A 19046-nucleotide genomic window follows, 5' to 3' on the forward strand; every position below is an offset into this window, starting at 1 on the left:
GTTTGTCTTTGGCAGTGTGCATGGAGGTTTTGTAAATGAATGTGTTCTGAATCTGATGCTTTATTAATATAAAGTAAATAAAGTCTATCTTTATTTAGCCTACTCTATAGACTGTTTTTTGGTCATCATGGGTATATGCAAAACTCATCAAGCTGCTAGACGGTATTTTTGGGAATGATGGTCATGGGAAAAACCTATATGACCTTGACCTGCCTATCTAGACGACATATTTGAGCATAATAAAACATAAAAACATAATAAAACATAAAAACATCTATCTATCCATCCATCCATCACACACCCAGTTTACCGGTCTAGTAAACAGTAGGCTAGCCTACTCCTGATGGATTTGAACACAACATAAATGTATAATTATGAAGCCAGTTTTCTAATTTAATAACATTTGAGTGATTGAACTGAAAAATGTCTCAAACTGTTCACAAGTCAGCTTGGTGACTTAAACATAGTTCTGAAAGGGCTATTGTTTATTTCTTCTTCATTACGTTTTTTTTTTCTTTTTCTTTTTTTCGAACTCCTCATTTATTTCCAGGTTTAAATAGGTTTTTGAGTTCATGAGGAGCTCGTGAGCATTCGGGGACTTTAGAGGTCTTGTGTGTCACACACACACACACACACACACACACACACACACACACACACACACACACATATACGCCGTCGCTTCCTGGTTACATAAGCAGGGGGATTGTCGTGCAACATTTCCGGGACGCGCAGCGCGTGATGGTCAGTTCGCATTCAGTCGCGCGGGTCGCTGAAGGATAATGTTGATTCTCATCTCACGGTTATTATTTATGACGGCGGTGTGGCGCGTGGCCGAGGGGAAGGTAACGAGCAGGTTTATATGTGTGTTGCTGACAGACACAATGTAATGATTCATTCTTATACTAATGACTTTCACAAGTGTGTTTTGATAGACATGAAAAGCTACTTCTGAAAAACACTAAACGAAAAACAAAAGTTATTCTCGGATTCTAAATGTGTTTCGTAAATGAAGGATATATTTATTTTCAGTTATGTTTTGTTATTTTCCTGTTGGAACTTCCAGCCTAGGTTGCGTGTTTTGGGTACGTCTCATATAGTGAGCTGCGCACTGTTTGGGGTATCACGTGCAGAGGCAACATACAGTAGCTGTCTACCTAGGCTGCATGTTTGGACATATACAAAACCTAGTGTGCTGCCTACGTAAACATTGTGAGTGTCCTAGTGACCTAATGAGCTTCTTATTTAGGCATTGTAGGCATCTGAAATGTAGTGTGCTGCCTACTTAGACAATATTTTTGCAATCTTGGCCACCACTCTAGTGTGTGTATGAGAAAGAAAAACTGATGACCTGTGTCACCTGCCTAGTGTCTAACCCCAGATAGCATATTTTGGCATCATACAGCATGATGTACTGCCTACATAGACAGCATTTTTGGGTGTCTTGTATATCACAGCAAGTGTGCCTACACACATAACATGGGCAAAACTAGTGAACTGCCTGCCTAAATGCCATATGTTAGCATCATATGTATCTTTAAACATAGTTTGCTGCCTATTTAGACAGAATTTTCTGCATCTTGGGTAGAAGCACCACTCTATAGTCTGGATTTTTGGTCAGCATGGGCATATGCAAAACTCATCAATCTGCTAAGATAGACGGTATTTTTTGGAATGATGCATATGGGAAAAACCCAGTGACCTGCCTACCTAGATGTCATATTTGAGCACAATAAAACATAAATTACTGCCTACATAGACAGCACTTTTGGGTGACTTTGCCTAAAAAAACTGTGCTGAGCATCATAAGTATCTTACAACTATTTTTATTTTGGGTGCATAACATGGGGAAAGCTAGTGAACTTGAGCATCATAGGTATCTTAAAACATGTTTAGTCATCATGGGCATAGGCAAAAACCTATAGGCCTAAAGCTACCAATCTAGACAGTATTTTTGAACATGATAAATGAGAAAATAAAAACAATAAAAGTGTGCTGGTCTACATGGATAGCAGTGTTATCCATCAAGTGTCTCAAAACCCAAGTGTGCAGCATTTTTGGTATCAATAGACGATAAGATGCTTACCTAGTTCTAGCTCTTGTGGTGTAGATTGAGAGGGTGGGGAGTTCACGTATGTCAGTGTTTAACTAGAACACGACCGTGTACTTTACCATGCAACAAGATAGTCAAGTGAGCATGCTAATGAAGTCTTGTTAATCAGCCTTGATTTCACCTCTCAACGAAACCTTTCAAAAAGTTACATTGCAGGTTCCACTTGCTGTTCTTGATCAGTAGGTCATGGGAGAACAAACTTGAGAAATGTGCTGGAGCTCTGAACAAAGAGCATGCTTGAATAATAAACAGATATGATTCATGTATATTAAAGATTACTGAATGATTTTGGTTGGTTACAGACAATGTTTTAGTCTTTTTCACAAGAAAAACGTGCATGCATTTTTCATGCGACGTGTAAATGTGTTGCCACTGTTATCAGCTTAGAGATAGGCTTCTACTTGTTTGACTGTACTGACTTCAGTAAAGCTCACTGTTGCATGGAGGAAGTATGCTGGCCTGTATGTGGGTCGTTTCCCAGTAATACACCTCAGCAATTTCCTCTCTACATCTTGAGCGTTGTCATATGTCTGAGAGGACGTCAGTGGTTTTAGAGATGATGCAGTCGTTTTTCGTAACGTCTAATCTGCATGATAATCTCAGGATGTGCATTTCCTGCTGAAAAGCTTGATTTTTAATTTGATGTTAGTAGTTAGTCTTTTCATCTCAGATAGTTTCTTGGGCCAGCTCTTTTTTTTTTTTCTTTTTTTTTTAAGTTATAAATGAGTCATTTATGAACCCACCACATGAATTGAGTGAGACAACTCTTAGATCATTCTGTACATTTTGGTCTGAGGCAGAAAGTACAATCCTCCAGCAACTTCCTTTTTAGGAGCACGGATCAGCAACAGTGCCGATAAATGCTGTACAAATGTGCTTAGGGTTGTATTTTTAGATCTATGAGGGATTATACTAAATCCATCTTTAACTGTTTGATTGTACACACTGGGAAATACCTGGACCTTTGAAAGTGAAATATGTTTTGTAATGATTTCATATTTAACTTGTTCCTTGTTCCTGCTCCTGTTGGGCCACTGTCCTGCAAAGTTTAGCTCCAACCTACCTCAATACACCTACCTGGAAGTTTCTAGTATGCCTAGAAAGATCTTTGCCGCATCCCAATTCACATTCTTATACCATGCCCTATAAGTATAACTATAAGATCATCCTGTCAATAATCTTGTCACCGTTAAAATCCTCCACATTCAATTTAATTTGATTCCCTTCCGTATCTTATAGAAATGTAGCTGCACGTTGATCTTCCGGTCGTAGGTTTTTCATGCAGAGACTTTCCTCATGTGTTTGTAATTTGCATTATGATGCATTTAAAAGTGAATGCCCAAACGTATCTTTATAAAAGTTCACAATGCAGTTGCAGATGAAATATAATGTGGATAACATTCATGTTTTTGTCAGATTGGATACTGATAATTAATCACTCAAACCCCTTTATCTAAACCTCTCTACTTAACCGTCCTGCACATCTGCCATGTTTGTAGTTTTTCCACAACACATTTTACTCGTGTTTGTAGTTCTAATCGAATCCTCGTCCAACGCGCATTGGGTTGTGGGCAATATTAGCCGTAGAGCCGAAGATCTGCACTTCGGATTCTAACCGGAAAAAGTAGACCATCTTTGGAATACTTATTTCAACATTACTATGATTTTGGACACATTAATTCTAATTTCTAATACTATTTAGGACGGATAGTATGCGAATTTGGAGGCGGCACTTGATTAGCTGGTTCAGGTGTATTTAATTGGAGCTTAAAGCCACTTAAAGTCCAACACACCTGAAATCTGAGTGCAGTGCAGGATTGGAAACCCCTGCTATAGAAGCTCAATGCAAACATATTTACTCTTGACTGGTGCATAACTTTCTTTAGGCCTAAAATAATACGTTTTTTACATTTGATTCGGGCTTAGATGTGATCTCGATAACATGCTCTGTTATAGTCATTCATGTGGATATCAATCTAGCAAGATTCTACATATCGTTAGATATTATAAATCGCCTCTTGGTATATTTTAGGTGTGGCTGGTTTTGAAAACACATAAACAAATTCAAGCATGACTATTCAAGCAGTCAAAAAGTTCCCGATGATTTGCAAAAGTCCCTTGCTTTTCCTCTAAACAGTCTGTCTGGTTTCCCGATCTGAGTTTCCCGGTCATTATTGTTTCTCCCTCGCTAATTTGTGTATTATTATTCAGCTAGTTAATAGTAATTTCCCTCTGATATCACTTCTGCTTTTGTCCTCCTTTGCTCCACCTTCAATCCCCTCTGTCAGTGTTTATCATTTGGAGTTGTGCGTTGGACACCTTCTGCACTCAGACAGAAAACTGCTGGAGATTCTGCATGCATGCAAAGCTCAGGATATCAATCTATTGATCATAAGATTATTATAGGACAGAAAAACAATAAGCTTTGATCTTTGCCACTCTCCATTTCCTTTGGCCCAATATGGCCATTCATATCAGTTTCCTCTGTGCGTGTGGTTCACCTCTGCACTGGGAAGGTTAAGGGAGATTAGTGTGTGTGTGTGTGTGTGTGTGTGTATATGTATATGTGTGTGTGTGTATGTATATGGATATGTATATATATTCCTTTTCCTTTCAATATATTGTATTGTATTTATATGATCTATATTTACATATCAGCAACCACATTGTGGAACCCACATCTGTCAAAACATCTAGATAGTAGGGTTTGTGTGTGCTAAATTAGTGGTTGACCATGTGAGTTTTTCAGTGTTTGATAGTGATTCCTATACGGCACAATTTCAGAAATTAAATGAACAGAGTAATATTTTTGCTGAAATAAAACAGTTTTTCATATGCAATGGATTTGTCAATCTTGGTAGACTAAATAAATATGAGCTAGATAATTGGCCCGGCTTAAATATCACTCGTCTGTCACTCTTTACTGAGACTCTTTGTTGTAGTTTTTGACTAGCTTTGTAGCTGACGAGTGCAGATTTCAGACTAGTTACTGTTTCTCACGTGTCAGTGAACCTTGTATAAAAGTTGTATCAGTCCCACACTAAATACCCTAATAGTAACAGCGTTGGCGTCCTTGAGAAAAGACTTATGCACACTGTTTCGCTCACAAGCCACATGACATGTCCAAGTATCAGTTCCTGATAATTCAAGGAAAATGTCACTGTCTGATATTTTTGGCTTTGTCCCTTTATGTTCATAGGCACCACTTCCATATAGCTCAGATGGAGTATGTGACAACACAACCACTGAATATTACCAAAAAGATCTGAAAATATGCTGCAGTAGATGCAGACCAGGTAGGTTGTACAACAAGATTACAGATGTTTCTGTTTTTACCACGATAGGACAGAGTGTAACCATTTGTATTCAAAACTTTATTTGTTTTATTTAGAAACGACTGCAGGTTCTGACATATTTATATTTATTGTAGGAACACGTCTGGATAAGCCGTGCACTGTGAATTCAGACTCCATCTGTGCGCCCTGTCAAGCTGGACAGGTCTTGGAGCAATTTAACCATTTTCCCAATTGTTTCTCCTGTAAACGTTGTAAAGATGGTGAGTCAACTATTTTAATAAAATCACCCCAGAATCAAAAAGGCTTGTTTTTAGTATTCATGGGAATATATCTTTGAGGGATAGTTCATCATAAAAATTATTCCGTCATCATTTACTTTTCCTCTTGTCCTTTCAAACCATTGAAGATTTTCTTTCTTTAATAAACTACAAATGGAGAAATTTTCACACTTCAATTTTCTGTACAATGAAAGTGAATAGTGACTAGAGGCTGTCAAGCTACAAAAATGACAAAAAGCACCATAAAGTAGTCCTTAATTTCAAGTATAATCTGTGTAATCCTAATATGAGCATACAGAGGTGAAGGTTATCAGTGAATTTCTGACTATTCTTCACACAAAACTACCGTATGATTTGTGTAAATGATAAGAGAATTAGCATTTTTTGATGAACTATTCCTTTAAATATTAGAAAATTACAAATTAAAATATAAAATGTACAGATTAAACAAACTAAATGCTGATTTCCACAAAATTGCTCATGTGAGCGTTTGCAGTAAAAATTTGCATTTACTAACAATTTGCAATACATTTATTAACAGCATTTATTCATCTTTATTAACTTTAGTTTATAAAAATACATCTGTTCATTGTTAGTTCATGTTAGCTCAGGTCCATTAAAAATATTAACAGATGCAACTTTTGATTTAAATAATGTGTTAGGAAATATTGAAATTAACATTAACTAAGATTAATAAATGCTCATTTGTTAGTCACTAATATAGTTAAATATATAGCTAGTGGTGTAACGAATCACTAAACTCACGGTTCGGATCATATTACGTTTTTTGAGTCACGGATCAGCTAAATAAATAAATAAATTGGGGGGTGGGGGGTTCATGTAACTTTGCTTTTCATTTATTACTTAAAGCCCAACTTAAGTATTTCGATACCACAGAAAAAAGGGGTTCACTGTATAAATGAAGCATGTTCATCTTTCTCAAGATGTGTTTTGTTGTTTGATTAATATTAACGACATGGACATCATCAGATTTGTATAGGCTGCTGTCATTTTAAGACCTAATGAATGGATCAGATATAATGATACACATCAGATTTCTCTCTGAACTGTTTACTTTCACTTAAGACATAACTGACTTTGTGTGCGCGAACACCGAATTTACTTGTATACAAATATTTATTTCATTTTTTCCCCAACTGAATTTCTTATTGAATTGCTGCTGTTCAATTCTTCTTGTTAGAGAAAGGACAGGTTTATCATAAGAATTGCACCGCTGATACCCAAGCTGTTTGCGTTTGCAAGCCTGGAATGACCTGTGTGGACACTGTTTCTGAATGTGATCAGTGTAAAAAATATAGAATCTGCAAACCTGGTGAATACATCTTCAGAAAAGGTAAGAGGCAAACATAATCTAGCTACTGTACATAAACATTATAAGAGCCTGGGAAGCCATAATTGGAGACTTGTAGCATTTATGTCTGTTGATGAAATTCATTTTTAGCACACATTCACATCTGACATTTACAGTCTCTTTTGGGAAAATGTTAAAAAATATTGATGACTCATTCAACTTTTGTCAAATAAAATGCTCTCCAGATTACGAATGCTTCTCCCCTTAATATCTATAATCACTAAAACAACATGTAGCAAATGATTGCTGGTTACTTGCTTTATAAAAAGCTGTTTGTTTCAATGGGAAACGCATTAATTTGCCATAAAGTCATTTGATAATGTATGTGAATATTTGTTTCAGTAGACCAGTTATATGTGGCATCATCCTTGTGTTTGTGAATGCAGGATCACCTAAAGCTGATGTCGAGTGTAAAGTGTGTCTGACTGGAACGTTTTCAAACCACAGTAATGCTGAGTTCTGCCAACCACACACACAGTAAGATGTGAATGGAAAGAAAGAATCATTACTTACAAATATACACCAATGCATACGTCTTATTTGTCTTTTTTTTTTCTCGGTTAGATGCTATGGCGGTTCAGTTTTAAGACCTGGCGACTCTAAAGCTGACAGACAGTGTGATATGACACCACCCGCATCAGCATCAACAACAACAACAGAGGTTTCTCATCAGATTTCATCAATGCATTCTCACCCAAGAGGAATCAGTTCCAGTCCAAGTCAAACGGAGAATATGCTGGGAATGAACACGACCACCACACCATCTCTTCTTCCATCGAGCAGCATGACGCCAAGCACACCAGAGAACCAAACCACAATAGGCCCTAAACCAGATACCTCGATTCTAATCTACTGCACCGGTAAATATGAGGCCTTTTCATTCGAATTTAGTTTACAAACCTTATAAAAGTACCATGTTGTAACATGGTATCAGAATACTATGCAGGAAATCGGTTGCCTGGTACGAAAGTCATTTAAACAGTTTTCAGTCATTAAAGGGATATTTCACCGCTGGAAAGATGAATCAGTATTTAAATTGGGTCATTTATGTAGTAGAAATGTGAAATTATTTTAGAAGTTGGTGCCTTCTAGACTGAGAAAAGCCGGAAAATGTATTTTTGGCTCATGTGGATGAAAGACAACAACTCCCAGAATGCACTTGCTTCGCTGCTTTACGAGGACACTCCCAAGCCATGCCTACCGGTTACAGAGGGCAGTGTCGGGAGAAATGATACGACTAGGCTACTAGTGACTCGGAACTGAAAATACAGCGTTTTATCGTGAGATCCCCCTATGGGCGGGTTGAAAACATGCAGAATGAGCTCCTCCTACTGGCTGGAGTCTCTTGCCCCTGGACAAAAAAGCCTCTGATGATGACGCTAAATTACGATTTTTGTGTCATCTGAGGTTTTTCTCCAGACACACAATACAGAAATCTCTGGTCTCAGGGGGACATGAGGGAGGGAAGGACGATCACTCGAAAATACTACCGGGTTTCTACTGATACAAAGCTTAATGCTAAGTATCCCTTTAAGCACAAATATTTTACTGCAGAACGCTATGATTGACCAATCAGAATCAAGTATTCCAGAACGCAACTTAATGGAGTGCAATAGTCCCACCAACTTATTTTTATTTTAACTTCTTAGTATTTCTATAGGATTTATGAGTTTTTGTTAAAGGGGTGGTATAATGCCCTTTTCACAAGATGTAAAAAAAAAAAGTTGATGTCCCCAGAGTGTGTATGTGAAGGTTTAGCTCAAAACACCCCACAGATATTTTTATATAGCATGTTAAAATAGTCACTTTTTGAGGGTAAGCTGTTCCTTTAAATGCAAATGAGCTGCTGCTCCCGGCACAGGGGGCGGAGCTTCAAGAGCTTGTGTCCTTTTACCTCAAACAGACATGCACTGAAAATTTTTAAAACTTTTAGCCTTTTATGTTCAAACCAAAGTCAGACAATGATGGAGAGACTCAAGAAAAAGAGACACCATGTAGAAGCAACAGGACATTTCTGAATGGTTAGTTGATGAATTTATGTAGCTTATGTGTAGTTATCTTCTAGTCATTGATTAAGTCAAGTCAAGTCATCTTCATTTATATAGCGCTTTTAACAATGTAGATTGTTTCAAAGCAGCTTTACAGAGACAAGCATATAATTTAATGTAACAGAGATTGTTTTGGCTTTATAGCGGTTCTTTAATAAAGTTATTTTCAAGCTAAAGTTATTTTTGATTGATTTGCTTCCGTCGCAACGATCATTTGTTATTAAATTAGGGGCCGCTAAGACGACACCGTTCTCTCTACACAGACTTTAAACGCGAACCTGTGAGAAACGCTGATGGCGTTCACATGCGTATTTAGAATTAGTTCTATAGTTATGTGCGTTTGAATATATGTGCGCAGGTTTGGAATTCCCTACAGACCAAGCCTAAACAAAGTACTGGGCTTTCCTTATAAATTTTGATAGAGAATTTTATTTTATTTTGTCACTTCGGGTGGGAACACGAAACGAAATTTCCCGACAACGCCTTATCTGTAGAGTGGTAAAGGGATCCTCCATAGGGAGAGACTAGTTGGCACTTCAGCACTGCGTTGTCATCGGGTCCAGGTGAAGGTCCTTCATCAGATCTGGATACGGCCTGGATCCGGGAGGCTGCGGGAAAACCTCGAGATAAACACAGACACTAAAATTAGCGTAGATGCCATTCTTCTCATGATGTAACGAGTACATCAGGATTTATGGGAAGTGTTCCCGGTTCCGGCTGACCTAATCTATGCAGCCTAACATTGAATTATAGAAGTCTATAATGTATTATGTGAATGTTAGGTCAAAGAGATGTGTCTTTAATCTGGCTTTGAACTGCTTCCCGGACAATGTTAGGAAGACTGTTCCAAAGTTTTGTTGCTAAATAGGAGAAGGATCTACCGCCAGCAGTCGATTTTGATATTCTAGGTATTATTAACTAGCCGGAATTTTGAGATCGCAATAGACGTGAAGGACTATAATGCGTTAAGAGCTCGCTCAAGTACTGCGGAGCTAAACCATTTAGTGCTTTGTAAGTAATCAGCAATATTTTAAAATTTATGCGATGTTTAATAGGCAGCCAATGCAGTTTTGACAGAACCGGGCTAATATGGTCATACTTCCTGGTTCTGGTAAGAACTCGAGCTGCTGCGTTTTGGACCAGCTGTAGTTTGTTTATTAAGCGTGCAGGGCAACCACCCAGTAGAGCATTACAATAATCTAGCCTTGAGGTCATGAACGCATGAACTAATTGTTCCGCATTTGTCAATGAGAGCATATGGCGTAATTTAGATATATTTTTAAGATGGAAAAATGCGGTTTTATAGATACTAGACACTAGACTTTCAAATGAAAGATTGGTATCAAAGAGCACACCCAGATTCCTAACCGACGACGAAGACTTAACAGAGCAGCCATCAAGTGTTAGACAGTATTCTAGGTTACTACGTGAGGAAGTTTTTTTTGTCCAATAATTAGAATCTCTGTTTTTTAACATATTAGCATATATTTTGTCATGATAATCTATAAATCGTGTTCCGGGGGCGGGAGTTTATGTACATTTTAGGGTTAGTGATGTCACTAACCCTGGAGGAATGTTGTGTAGTCTCTACCAGCCGTTTGTTGTAGTCCTTAAAAACCGATTTCTTTAAAAGCAAATATCTCCCTTTGCTTTGAACTTTGAGCGTTGTAACTTTGCAGATGTTGTTTATGCTCAAACAGCAACATTACACACTAACTAAAGTTAAAAAAGTTAAATCATAATCAACCACCGGTTATAAGCCATGAACCAAAACAATCAGCTACAGGTGAATCATAACATTACAAGCTTTGATTTGAAGCTTTTTAGTTATTTTTTTTAAATCAGACAAAAAAAGTATGAGGGAAAGAACTGAAAAAGTCACTTTTTGATGCCTTGCTTGTGACAATGTTTGAATTTTTAAATTCTCTGTCATGCATTTCCTTCCTCACTTTCTGTCACTTGTAACCTTTTCATTGTTTCTTCTGTGGTCTGTCTTTATCTCTCTGTCTCTGTTCTCTTCAGTCATTGTTTGTGGTGTTCTGGTTTTGCTGGTTTTGCTGACGCTAGCAGTGATGGGGATTACTTGCATGTTACGAAAGAGAAAAGGTAATGTGGGTTTTCTTTTCAATTATTAAGAGATCAAAGAAGTTATTTTGATAGATCAGTTAAATGTTATCTGCTCTTTAGATTCAGACTCGGTACTTTAAAAAAAATTTTTTAATCATGATAACTTTTTTTTTATGCTTTCGGTGACGTCTTTCTCTAACTTTCTCCTGCAGGTGAACACAAAGTTCCAATTCCAGGGGTCAAAAAGGTACGTTTTTTTTAAAGTGCATACTGCACAGTATGTACTATGTACTACATACTATTTTTTTTATATAATTTAAAAAAAAGAAAATAGTATGTTTAAAGCAATTATTTTGGTGTAGCTTTACTATCAAACAAGGGAAACCACTAGTAAAAAAGGTAAACTACCAGCACAATGTTAATGTAAAGTTTAAGTTCTCCAATCAACAAGCTTAAATTATGAATAGCATACCATCATAATACTATTGTACTAATACTATTTCTGCCATATAAAGATATACTAAGTCTATATATCTTGTTTTGTTACATATAAAGGATAAGCATACTAGCATACTACTCTTACTATTTCTGGCAAGTAGAGATATAATAAGGCTGTGTCTGAAATCGGCCTTATACCCTTAATAAATAGGGCACTATTGAAGGGGATAGCCATTTGTAGTGGTGTCCGAAACCATATTGGACGTTATTAAGAGCACTCATTCAATCCCACAATGCACCGCAATAACGAGTGTACAAACCAACCTTTATTTACCTGACAAGAGCACAAAAAAGATTTCCAATGTTTTCACTGATCAACTTAATTGTATTTTGTAAAGATAAACATATTTGGATTTTGATGGCTGCAACACACTCCAAAAAAGTTGGGACAGAGGCATGTTTACCACTGTGTCCTATCATCTTTCCTTTTAATTACACTTTTTAATTGTTCGGGAACTGAGGATACTAACTTCTTCAAGTCAAATTTTTACCCAATCTGGCTTGATAGAAGACAGCTGCTTACCAGTCTGTGGTCATTAGGGCTGCACAATATATAGAAATTATTGAAATATCGCAAATGTATATATCGCGATAAGCATATCGCAACGGCTTGCAATAACTGTGGTCATGAACAAAAGACAAAGAGAAAATCACTCACTGCTCTCGGCTGAATAACTTTTGTAGCTTTAATAAGAATCAGTATTTATTTAATTCATACAGTGAAAAACTAAGCAGTGTTTTATTTTTACATTTGATTATTCAATTTCTGTTGTTAAATAAACCTAATGTAGGATAACCTGAAACCCTAAACCCCAAGGTTTACACTGATGTTAAAATTACACTTCTTATGCTACAGTAAAACACTGCTGTTCACTTTCAGAAGTTGTATGGATGTTTTCTTGTCACAAAAAGAATGTGAAACACATGTTGGTTATATAATTTTAAAGATAATTTAAGTTTATTTTACACACTTTAAGCATTATCGTATCGAATTTAATGAGTTATCGCATATCGCATTTTCTTCAGTATCGTGCAGCCCTAGTGGTCATCATTGTCTGATTCTCCTTTTCACGATGGGTCAAACATGAGTCACACATACATACTATGGTGTAGAGTGTCGATAAACCACTCTGATGAAGCACTTGCTGAATGAGGCCTGGCATAGTGGCATTGTCTTGCTTCTCAGGAAAGATGTGATCTTGATACCATGGCATATCTCTGTTCAATCTGAATATACACCCCCATGTCAATAATACCCTCACACACATGCAAGTCACCCCTGCCGTTTGCAGTCATTCACCTCCGTTTGCACTCATTCACCGTTTGCACTCATTCACCGCATTATGACCGAATTTTGCTTTTGCACCTGTCGCTGATGAAAGTCTGGATGGTCCCTTTTTTCCTTGGGACTGAGAACCCAAAAACAAGTCATCATGGACCACAGCACACATTTCCACTGTCTTTAAAGGGATACTCCACTTTAAAAGGGATACTCCATTTTAAAATGAAAATTCTGTCATCATATACTCACCCTTCATGTTGTTTCAATCCTTTATGAATTTCTTTCTTCCGCTGAACAGAAAGGAAGATATTTAGAAGAATGTCAGTAACCAGACAGTTTCTGGTCTCATTGGGTCTCATTGGGTCTCATTCATGAAACACGAGCTGAACGAATTTTTGTGTAAATCGTGTGTAAAGTGGTTCTGGCGTAAATTTTCGGATTCATTAAAATGTAAATCTCCACCTGCTCCCAGCCACGCGCAAACAGTGCGTTTAACATCCGAACGTTTTGCTCATTAATAAGGCTGCATTTTAATTCACCTTAATCAGGTACATATTTACACAGCATTTTGAAAAAAATATTATATATAGTAGGCCTAATTACATAAGTTTTTTCTTTTTACTTTTATTATGAGAGCCAGTAACAGCATCTGCAAATGTGAAAAAAAAGCGTGCACGCGCGTCCCATTTACGACTGATTGGAATTCATTAAAGGGATACTTCACCGTTTTTTCATATTAAACTATGTTATTCCCTTAACTAAGACGAGTTGATACATACCTCTATCGTCTCAGTGCGTGCACTAAATCCCTCTGTCTTGCGGCGAAACTTTGTTAGCCCAGTTCATTTAATACGGGCCAAGCAGAGAAGATACCAAACACCTCCACGTTTTCCCTATTTAAATACAGTTACTCGCGAAGTGTAACTCGACCTAGGACGGTGACACAAAACAAAACGTTGCGCTTTTCTAAGCGTGTAAAATGGATAACTATTTTGTATGGCGGAATACCATAGCAAGTGCTTGTAAGCACTTCGACTTGGCGCAGTAATATCTTCACTCGTGAAAAATCCTCTCACCGGCCCCCGCTCCCTCTAGTGAAGATATTACTGCGCCAAGTCGAAGTGCTTACAAGCACTTGCTATGGTATTCCGCCATACAAAATAGTTATCCATTTTACACGCTTAGAAAAGCGCAACGTTTTGTTTTGTGTCACCGTCCTAGGTCGAGTTACACTTCGCGAGTAACTGTATTTAAATAGGGAAAACGTGGAGGTGTTTGGTAGCTTCTCTGCTTGGCCCGTATTAAATGAACTGGGCTAACAAAGTTTCGCCGCAAGACAGAGGGATTTAGTGCACGCACTGAGACGATAGAGGTATGTATCAACTCGTCTTAGTTAAGGGAATAACATAGTTTAATATGAAAAAACGGTGAAGTATCCCTTTAACACACACACAAATTTCACTATCACATCTGACGTTTACGAAATATTTGTGAATCAGGAGAAGAGTTTTCGGGAAGGTCTCTTTACGCGCAAATCACTCACATATTTACTCGTATATTTGCGAATGTTTCATGAATTGACTTCCATAGTATATTTTTTTCCTACTATGGAAGTCAATGAGACCAGAAACTGTCTGGTTACTGACATTCTTCTAAATATCTTCCTTTCTGTTCAGCAGAAGAAAGAAATTCATACAGGTTTGAAACAACATGAGGGTGAGTGTATATAATGACAGAATTTTCATTTTAAAGTGGAGTATCCCTTTAAGACCATCTGAGATGAGCTCGGGCCCAGTGAACTCAACGACATCTCTGCTTAGAGCGGATGCATAGCTTTCTCCTGGCATAACAGAGATTCAAGTGGCATTTCTTGATGCAGCAGAAGACTGTGTTAAAGGTATAGCGGTGGATGTTTTACTTCCTGGTGGGTAACCTATACTATTGGTCCTCCTAATTGTCAATCATTCTGGTGAATCAATCAAACTTTTCAAAAAGTGGAGAAGGCGGGTCTTATCTAAAATTTGGAAAGATCCTCCGCTATACCTTTAAGCTTTTCCAAAATATGTGGCTATATTTAACAGAGTAGCTTTATGGTTTCTCATGCAGTGCCATCTGAGGGTTTGATGGTGACGCCTTCTTGTCTTGCCCTACAAAGCCTGAGATTTATCTGGATCCCCTGATTCTTTTCACAGTATTATGAATGGTAGATGGTGAAAAACACAAATTGTTTGCAATCTTGCATTGAGAAATGTTCTCTAATGAAACTTGGTGGTGAGCCATGACCTATCTTTGCAAGCTGTGGTGGCAAACAATTTTCAAATATTGAATAAGAGACAAACATGTAACAATTGTCTTTGAAGATGATTTATTCCCCTGCAAAAATGTCAGCAATCATACAGTCATACAAAGTGACTGCAGAGTGACAACGAGTGAAGGGCATCCTTCCTTCTTTATAGTTGTTCCTCCCCCAAGGTTGTTTCTCGAGGCTAAATGAAGATATGTCTCAGACATAACTAACACATTGTTTAGATTTGTCTATCATATTATACCCTTGAACAGAGACCCTCTGTCTCGGTCATACACTTAGTCACAGATTTACTTTTGTCAGGTCATATACATGCATACATTCATAAGGGTATGTATGGACACTATATTAATCTAATTACCATAATTGAATATAAGAAAATGCAAACATATAGAATATATTAAATTTCTTCCACACAAGCAAAGACTGAGATGCTCCTTTTATACCCAGTAAAGATACCCTTCACCTATTGCCAATTCACCTGCTTATTGTGGGCTTTTTCTAAACGGCGTAACTTGTATATTCTCTAATCTTTTAACTTTTATTTTTCCCCCGTCTCAACTTTTTTGGAGTGTGTTGCAGCCATCCAAATCAAAATGTGTTTTATCTTGACAGAATACAATTCATTTGGTCAGTGAAAACATTGGAAATCTTTTCTTTGTACTTTTGTCAGCTAAATAAAGGTTTAAGAAAATTAACAAATCACAGATTCTCTATTTTATCGCACTTTTCAAAATGTCCCAACTTTTCAGGAAATGGGGTTGTACAACAAGAAATGCTTAGCACACTAAACTAATTCGTCACATGACCTAATTTCCACATTGCATAATTCACTGTCATACATTTAATATATTAGAAATAAATAGGATTATTGTGCAGTTTTTCATTAATCCGATCAAATTACGTCTGCGTCCGAAATCACACACTTCACGACCGCTAAAAAAAAAGTATGTTCTATGTAGTATGAATGTAATCTAGACGTACTACATTTGCAATGTTGTCATTATCATGTGACCAACCAGCGTCAGTTGCGTCGCTACACTTCCCATTCATAAATCCTCTCCCATGGCCTCATGGGATAGTAAAGTGTCCATCGTAAACACACTTCAGAATCCGACCAGAAGTAGTAGGTCATCCGGGTGCTTTTTTCCTACTCTTTTATGAGTACTGTGAATTCGTACATACTACTTTTCTCACATACTGTTTTTCGCTTACTATATAGTACGGAAGTATGTGATTTTGGATGCAGCCAATGTTTTGAATGTTTGAGCACATTGCATTGTGGGATACAGTATTCCACACATCCTCATTTAATTTTTTCCCATCTCTTGTTCTCTTCAGTTAGAGCAGGATCCCTCAAAGAACAACATACCTGATTGTCAGCATCTATTAACCGCCGACAAGTGCCAGAAGGAGCCCTCCATGTCTTCATCGGACAGCCAGAGTCAGCCGGACTCCAGCCAGAGTCACATCAGCGGAGACTGGCTGGAACGCACCAGTCAGGAGGAGCTGCCGTCCGTCTCCAGCCCGTTAGTCAATCTCAGCATCACGGCCACCTTCAACTGCCAGGTGAACCCAGCCACGGCGTCCTGCTCCATCCCGATGAACACATCTGCACTGACACCCCGCGCTGAAGCTCCGGTGCCGCTTTCCCAAGAGGAGGTCTGTGTGTCCTGCCAGCAAGAGGACGGCAAAGAAGCTCTGCAGTCAGTGCAGGAGTGCGGCCCGTGTACCTTCTGATCCCATGTTACCGATCAGGCCAACTGAAAAAATGTATATGTTTAGAGAAATATATTTGCCAAATGCCCAAATGTATTGCAATATAATGTCAATCAGGGATTTAAAAAAGACTTTTATTGCGTCTTTTAAAAAAAAAAGTATTATGTAAGGCTGATATGTAAAACATATAGATTGATATACAAGCTCACATTACTACTTTAGCACTAATTTGTGTTTTTCACCATACGGTGCTGATGTATAAAAAAAAGGGTGACTGAAGGCTGATTTAATTTCACATCATTTGATGATAGGAACTTACTCGTACACACAATTTCTGGACCAGCTGGAAAAATGTGCATCCGACTTCATGCCACCAAAGCTCTATCCTCCAAAACTAATTCACCAAACAGGCGAAGTCGACAATGCTGATATTGGCATTGTTTATATATTGGCCGAAGTCTAGTGTGAATTATTTACATCAGTGATGTTTCACAGTTATAAAAAGTCATAGGTTATACTTATATTTTATACATAGTTTCATAGTCATACTTATTTAGTAATTGTCTTTGACCCAATAAGACTTAAAGCGATAGTTCACCATATGTCGTCATATACTCAACCTCAATATGTTCTGAAAGTTTCTTTGTTCTGTGGAATTTAAAAGATATTCTGAAGAATGTCGGAAACCAAACAGTTTCGGTCCACATTGACTTCCATAGTATTTTTTTTTAACCAGCAGTTGCTTGAATACTTACATTCTTCAAAATATCTTCTTTTGTGCAACTTGAGTAAATGATGACAGAATTTCCATTTTAGGTGAACTATCCCTTTAAAGAATAATAAATCGATTTGTTTAGATATATGGAGCTAGCGCCACCCAGTGGTTATTTTCTCTACCTCCCCAGTTGCAAACCTACACAGTGTTTTAAAGTCCTGTTGTTTTTCCCCCATTATAATATAAAGACTCAGTGAATGGAGGGATTACATGAGCTGAATGTGAAATAGAGACTTCTGTTGCTGCACAGGCTGTCCAAAACTTTTGTTAGATTAGAGAGTCAACACACTGTATATATTGCACTGCCAAGTATATTGCCAAATATGATAAGATATGTATATAGATATTTTTTTAAAGGTGTAAATAAGTTGTCATTGTAACATTTTGTATATACATATACACGTATAAAACCCAATTTTATTCATAATTATTTGTCTTTGTTATTTTTTTCTATTAGGCAATCTATTACTATTACTTACACAAGTTTAAGTTGAGTAACTCGTCCAGCGTCGTTTGTGCTACAGACATGGATGAAACCTCTAACTTGAGATTTCTCACCAATAATGTAGACTAAAAAATCATTTGAGTGACCTAGCAATGCCTTGGTATTATGCCAGAGAGTTTTGCACAGGAATCTACCACATGTCTAAAGCCTGGTCATAATTTATTATTGTAGTCAAGACCAAACTGTGGTTCTCCTTGCCAGAACATCCATTATACAGACGCTGTTGGTAGACCACCAGCACAAAAAGCAGTTTAAGATGAAAGTCTCTTTATTATGAGGCCGGAGGACAGCCTCCAGCGGTGGATCAATGCAGCTGTTAACAGACTTAAGGAATCAGAGAAGTTTCTCTTTAGGAGCTGATTTAATATTGATCATGCTGTTTTGATGGTTGCTGTACTCCCACGTTGATATTGCACTGTAGAGCGAGCGGCTTGCTTTTTCTGCACGTGGAACAAAGTCTTCAGTAAGCCACAGTCTGTTTGTTGTGGGACTGGTTCAGGAAATCTGGTTTTCATTTGTAGCTCATTGAGTAATCACATAATTTTTTCAGAGTTGGAACAGATGATGTAAGTATTATAATGTACAAGCACCCTTTTGGACACAGTAACACCATTGAAAACCAGTTGGGGAATATTCGGGTGTAAACACTCACGATTTTTGTTAAAATAAACAGGCATTTTGTTGTTATTAAATTAACTTACTTTTTTTTTTAATTATATACAGCGGGGGAAATAAGTATTGAACACGTCATCATTTTTCTCAGTAAATATATTTCCAAAGGTGCTATT

The 19046-nt window shown here is 37.5% G+C and overlaps 1 protein-coding gene across 1 annotated transcript; it reads left to right on the top strand.

Annotated features, from left to right (window-relative positions):
* Nucleotides 1-688: 688 nt before the first annotated feature.
* On the top strand, nt 689-18180 carry tnfrsf1b (tumor necrosis factor receptor superfamily, member 1B). Its single transcript, XM_082155913.1, has 9 exons — nt 689-845; nt 5313-5409; nt 5544-5669; nt 6889-7041; nt 7446-7536; nt 7624-7919; nt 11130-11213; nt 11387-11421; nt 16601-18180. Exons 1-9 carry the CDS (start codon nt 783-785, stop codon nt 16997-16999), a joined length of 1344 nt encoding a protein of 447 aa, XP_082012039.1. The 5' UTR covers nt 689-782; the 3' UTR covers nt 17000-18180.
* Nucleotides 18181-19046: the final 866 nt, after the last annotated feature.

Source organism: Leuciscus leuciscus (genome assembly GCF_965113295.1).
Source record: "Leuciscus leuciscus genome assembly, chromosome: 23".
NCBI classification, from domain to species: domain Eukaryota; kingdom Metazoa; phylum Chordata; class Actinopteri; order Cypriniformes; family Leuciscidae; genus Leuciscus; species Leuciscus leuciscus.